The sequence below is a fragment of the Phragmites australis genome, chromosome 1 (assembly GCF_958298935.1).
Source record: "Phragmites australis chromosome 1, lpPhrAust1.1, whole genome shotgun sequence".
NCBI classification, from domain to species: Eukaryota; Viridiplantae; Streptophyta; class Magnoliopsida; order Poales; family Poaceae; genus Phragmites; species Phragmites australis.
Window position 1 is genome coordinate 43,126,768 of NC_084921.1, and position 6,101 is coordinate 43,132,868.

Genomic DNA, 6,101 nt, shown 5'->3' on the forward strand with positions numbered 1-6,101 from the left:
CAGTATCTGCTGTCTGTTTGTGTTGTGGGTTCAAAACGCAATCGCATGGCTGCGGCACAGTTGGAGATGTTTCGAAGCGTATATTTTTCAAGACTTGAAAACAGAGAGGATGCTTACAGTTACACGAGCCGATGTGCCACTGCGCATGGAAAGTTAGTATTCACGTAGATTGCATCTCCCAAGCATGCAGATGCGTTCTACCGTGCCACTATGCTTGGTGCGGTGCAAAAACACTCTGCAGGAGTGCCGGGATATGTCTCTATCCGTTGCTCTCTCAGCCGGGCGTCTCTCTATTTAGTCCAGTTCACGGTTTCTGACAAGCTCGTTTCTACCACCCCGTGTCATATTCCCGTTCAGTTGAATGGCCCCGGTTGGGTTGATAGCTAGTGCCTGTCATTTCTTTGCTTTTCCTTACTTTTGCAGTAATGTTGCTTCTGGTTTAATAATAAAGATAGAATCAGACATGTCTTCCAGTCAGACAGCACACTACTTGATTCAAGCTTAACAAAAGCAGCCAACAGGTTGGGATGCTTCGAATCCAGGTCTATTTTCCTACCGGAAGAAATGGAGTATGAACAACCAAACCACAGCAATCAATCAAAAGAACCCTTTGCTACTAGAGTACCCAAAGAAAAGAGTGACACGGCTGCACCCAACACCGTTGCTAAGCAGCAAGCGTACGTTTGCAAACTAGATTGATACGCAAGCAAGCCTCAAATATATGCTTGCACAGTTGCACCTGCCAAATCTCCAGCCTGTGTTAACAACGCATCTTCCAGCTAGAAGCATTTCTCAAAAGTATGAGCAAAACTATATATATATATATAAAGAAGCAGCCAAGATGAGGTTTTTCAAGCAACGAATCTATTCAAACCTCACCCTTTCAAATTGCTATGACTTAGAATTCAAAACGAGAAACAACTTTGTAATGTGTTAATAAGAGACCAGATCACAAGCTGCGCACGGACTCCTTTCACATGTGCCACTCCCGTGTCAACCAGGAATGAAAAAGTTAAAGAGAACCGTGCAAAGAAAGTCGACGAGTCAGCTATGGACATGAACCTACGTCTTGCAGCAAAAGATTGTAGTGTCTTGCCCGACTGAAGTATTCCTCTGGAGTATTCGTAGGCCTTGTTGTTAGTAACTCCTTGAGTACCCAACTTTGTATCCATCAGAAAAATGTATAGAATAAACTACCAAACCAATCATCATTCTCTGAAGATGTAAGCAAACCCTGGCTAAGATCCTCCAATCGGTCTATCACTGCTCACTGGATTCTGATTGTTCATCACCAATATCAAGTGAGGAGACAGATGCAGCCAATTCATCAACCAAATCGATCTCCGGTTCAGGTTCTGTGGCATCTGCCAGTGCGCTCAGCATGGTGACTACTTCAAATGTATCATCCAGGTAGAATTTACCTTTGCTTGGTTTCTGTCCCACAGTGCACGCAAACAATGATGTTCTTGGAGCAAACATACTCCTCTTCATGATATCTGCAATGTTTTCAAACATGTCCTCATCCGACCTGTCATCACCAATGCATAATACGAAATCAGCCTGCTTTCCTCTCTCCATCATGGATGCGAGTATCATCTCAGCAACTACTCCCTTGCTTACTCCCTGCAGAATTAGCACAAAGAAGCAACAGGAATCAGTTTTCATTATATAGCAGTAAATACCACTATACCAGATATTGAGTGAAGGTTGATCATGTAAGGTAAAAGCCATATGGATATTACTTGAACTTCACTATTGCCTGAAGCTAAACAACTTGCAGGAAGAACATGGCAGAAGGTAAGAAAGGTGGTAAAGTAACTAAAGCCCAGTGGGTGATATGGACAAATTGTATTATTTAATGTTCACAAGGCAAACAAAAAAAAATGCTTATCAACAAGGCTACTAAGCACAAATACTAGAACTACAGCAAAGAATCACCGTACTGCTTCTTAGAAAGTTGCTTTCATTAAGCTCTTCCACAACAAGATTAAAAGGCAAAACAGGACTTAACAGACTTTTGTAACTGAGTGGAGGTAGCGAATAGCAAATGAAGCTAACATGAACGTAAATCAAAACTGCTATAGACGCACACGTAAAAATAAAATATAGAATGTGTTTTCTAAGGTGTAAATAATGAATTTACCAATCAAATGGCACAGATCTTTAAGGTATATGAGAAATTAAGTAGATGAACAAACCTGAGGTTTGACTTCAACAATGAACTGGCCACTCTTGACAGAGACTGGTTCATTTGCTAATACACTTTCCAGGTGATCAAGCATCTCCTTTGCCTGTGAGGATCCAAAGCCCGGGTCAGCATCCTGATGGTGCCACACCAAAGCACTTTCCTTGGTCTCAATGTACGACCCATCAGTTGCTTCCGTATACAAATTCATCACTGGCTTTGCCATTTGCATCCATCCAAAGTCCAAAGCCTGGGTGCATGTTTGCCACTCTTCATCTCTAGCCCACCTACACAATTTCTGAAAGCTTATTTCACAGTCCCTTTGTAGTTGAGACAATTTGATAGCAGCTGGGTAAACCAATTATTACTGTTAACTCTATCTAACAAACAGATAGATTAAGATTGATTCATAGAATTCTGAAGAGTTTTTCATGTTCATATGAGCTCTTCAAGTCAATGTGAAATTAATACTTTGTACCATCCAAAAAAGGGGGATATCAAGAGCCAACTAAACCGCAAAGAAAAAACATTTCTAGACCAAATGGTAAGAGAAAAACACTGCAACTGAAACTGCCTCCATTCCACTTGTAAACACAGAAAGAAAGCTGTGTATCGATATTGGAACGATAACTGATAAGCGTGACAGCACCAACCACTGAAGTTAGCAACACTCCCTTCACACTTCCACATATATTATCAAGGGTTTTCATTTGTAATCGCTTCTCTATATTTTTATACCTCTCCCAGTTTCACAGACCGAAAGACCAAGCCACTTAAAACCTTATATACTAAGTTCAGTGTTTGGTAATGACTAAAAAAAAGACCAGGACAAGCTGTATTGCTCTTGCTAATTATAGAAAGAACATAGCATCCTGCTGCCAGTATTCACAAACAAGTATCAGAAGTGCCAAAATGGAAAATTGTACCTTACGAAGTAACCATGCTCTGCTGCAATTCCCAGCTTTGGACATGAAGCAAACCACTCTCCCAATTTATCCTTGTCTCGCCCACTGACTAGAAAAACAATGTTCTTCCTATCTGAGCAGAGGGTATTGATGATTCTCAAAACTTCTGCACTAGGTGATTTGTTGATGGAAGTCTGAGGAACCAAAGTTCCATCATAGTCAAGCAATATAGCCCTGCTCTCTGACATCTTGTAAGCATTAACAATTGAATCCATGTTAAGCTTTGTGAAATGAGGGTCTAAGGCCACCACCCTGAAACCAAAACCCAACCCTATGCCCCAACAAGTCCTCCTAAAGTGGTCTTTGCAAGCCCTTTCTAAGTCCTGGATGAAACTCTTTGACCAATAAGCAACATCATGGCTGCTGACATAACGGTAATGCTTCTCGTGCCTCAACTGCTTTTCCTGTTCCGACATTGAAATGGCTTCATTCATCGCCTCTGCGGTTGCCTCTATATTCCATGGGTTAACCCGAATAGCACCACTCAATGACGGTGAGCACCCAATGAACTCAGACAAAACCAGCATGCTCTTCTTTGGCCCGCTCACCTCCGATATGGACTCAGATCCTGGTGCACCCTGCCTACAGACAATGTATTCATATGGTGTCAAGTTCATCCCATCCCTCACAGCAGTCACCACCACACATTCCGCTATCGTATAATAGGCAATCTTCTCGACACTAGAAACATCACGATCAATGAAAACAACAGGGCTATATCTCGACTCGCCAAACTCTCCATTAATCCTCTCGCAGCTCTCCCGAATCTCAGCCTGGATGGCTTCCAGATCCTTACCCCTCCCACGGGTCGGGTTAGCAATCTGCACTAAAACTGCTCGCCCCTGCCACTTGGGATGTGTCCTCAGCATATTCTCAAAGGCAAGAAGCTTCAAATTGATCCCCTTAAAGATATCCATATCATCCACACCAAGCAAGACAGTTTTCCCCTCAAACTGCTGCTGAAGCTCGGAAAGTCTCCATTCCCTGTCGGGCAAGCGCAGAACCGACTGCAGTTGACCCATGTGAACTCCCACTGGCATGATTTTGATCCCAACAGTGCGGCCAAAGTAATCCAATCCAATATATCCACGCTTTGACTGGTATTCAATTCCCAGCATCCTACTACAGCACGAAAGGAAGTGCCTGGCATAATCGAAGGTGTGGAACCCAATGAGGTCACAATTAAGCAGCGCCTTTAGTATCTCCTCGCGAACTGGGAGGGTGCGGTAGATCTCCGACGAGGGGAAGGGGCTGTGGAGGAAGAATCCGATGCGGAGGCGGTTGAAGCAGCGACGGAGGAAGGTGGGTAGCGCCATCAAGTGGTAGTCGTGAACCCACACGTAGTCATCCTCCGGGTTGATGACCTCCACGACCTTCTCGAAGAAGAACTTGTTGGCGAGCACGTACGCCTCCCACGCGCTGCGGTCGAAGCGGCCGTTGCCGGACGAGGATGCGGTGCTGGAAGACGATGTGGTGGTGGTGGACGCCGAAGAGAAGGGGAGCATGTAGTGAAAGAGAGGCCAGAGGTGGCGCTTGCAGAAGCGGTGGTAGAAGCGGTCGTTGAGGTGGTCAGGGAGGAACACCGGCACGCAGCGGAATCGGTCGAGCAGTGCCTGGGACACCTCATCTTGGTCGGAGACGGGGACATCGGCGCGGAGGGTACCGACGAAGAGCACCTCCATCTCGTCGGGAATGCCGTCACGGAGCTGAAGGAGCAGCGAGTCGTCGTCCCAGGAGATGGACCACCCGCGGCTGTCGGGCCGCCGCCGCGCGACGACGGGCAGCTGGTTGGAGACGACGATGAGCCGTTCAGCCGCCACCGACGAGGGAACGTCGGAGGCGACACTGTTGGTCGCCGCGGGCTCAGACTCGTCCTCCCCGTCCAGCTCCGACAGCGTCCCCGGCACCGTCATCACCCGCGACATCCGCTTCATCCCAAACGACCCCTGCCTCCGCCGCCCCACGCCGCCGGCCGGGCCCAGCGCGTCGAAGTTGCCCTCCGCGAGATCGAGTAGGTTGGTGTACGACCGCGACATCATGGCTGAAACAGCGAGCAGAGAGAGAAGCTTCGCCGCAAGAGGAGACCAAACCCTAGCCCTTCCGATCCGCGGGGCAGAGGATTTCACCAAACCCTAGGATGAGGAGGAGTTGGTGTTCCGCTTTGATCTGATCTGAGAGAGGCGGCGAGCGAGCGAGCGAGGGAGGTGGTGGGTTCGCGAGTTTGGAATAGGAATGGGAAACGCGACCGGAGGCAAGGAGAGGTCGGGGAGGGGAAGGAAGGACGCGCCCGTATATTCCACGGGCGTTGGGTTCGGCGTGCGCGGCTTCCCCTGGACCGCGTCTCACTGACACTATGGTCTCACGTCCTGTCGGTGAGTGCAGGATCTGTGAACCCTGCCTAGGGACGACGGCATGCCTCGGGAAAAGAGGATAAGGTTGCGCTTGCTCCCTCCGTCGCCAGCTGGCGTCACGCGCCCCACCTTCACCTGTGGGGTCCGCTCAGTGGACGGCCCGGATGCGAGAAGTTCGGGCCGCGCCTGCTGGCTGGACGGCTCGTAATTGATCACGTGGCTGGTGGTTGGAGGGGCAATGGGCCACTTTAAAAATTGTTCGGAAATTTATCTGTTCTTGGGGTTTCATTTGGATGTTTTCCTCCCTCAGTTTTTTTTCTACTTTGAAAGTTGATCATGTCCCTTCTAAATAGATATCCGTCAAGGAAAGATATCTTTCGAATGGATATAAATATATCTATTTATTATGTATAAATATATAATTCAATAAAATATAATGTAATAAATTAAATCTTGAGTTCATGTTTACTACTATGAACATGTTATCGGTCACGTAGTTCTACCAAACTGCTAATTGGCAACAACACAAAAGAATAAAGGCTTGAATGTCTCGAATTCACATTCTAAGCAATAATGATGGTTTCATCCGTGATCCATAAA

The 6,101-nt window shown here is 46.9% G+C and overlaps 1 protein-coding gene across 1 annotated transcript; it reads right to left on the reverse strand.

Moving 5' to 3' along the window:
• Window positions 1-865: 865 nt before the first annotated feature.
• On the reverse strand, window positions 866-5,412 carry LOC133920704 (probable alpha,alpha-trehalose-phosphate synthase [UDP-forming] 7). Its single transcript, XM_062365306.1, has 3 exons — window positions 3,112-5,412; window positions 2,199-2,472; window positions 866-1,623 (listed from the first exon to the last, which is right to left on the reverse strand). The coding sequence occupies exons 1-3, from the start codon at window positions 5,187-5,189 to the stop codon at window positions 1,261-1,263; spliced, it is 2,715 nt and encodes a 904-aa protein (XP_062221290.1). The 5' UTR covers window positions 5,190-5,412; the 3' UTR covers window positions 866-1,260.
• Between the last annotated feature and the right edge of the window lie 689 nt (window positions 5,413-6,101).

Bases quoted from the DNA above. Each gene is read 5' to 3' on its own strand.
- LOC133920704 (XM_062365306.1), bottom strand. From the start codon at position 5,189: ATGATGTCGCGGTCGTACACCAACCTACTCGATCTCGCGGAGGGCAAC. The intron at 2,473-3,111 runs GTACAATTTTCC...GAAATTGTGTAG, and splicing joins GAGCATGGTTACTTCGTAAG to GTGGGCTAGAGATGAAGAGT. The intron at 1,624-2,198 runs GTTTGTTCATCT...CTAATTCTGCAG, and splicing joins TTGTTGAAGTCAAACCTCAG to GGAGTAAGCAAGGGAGTAGT.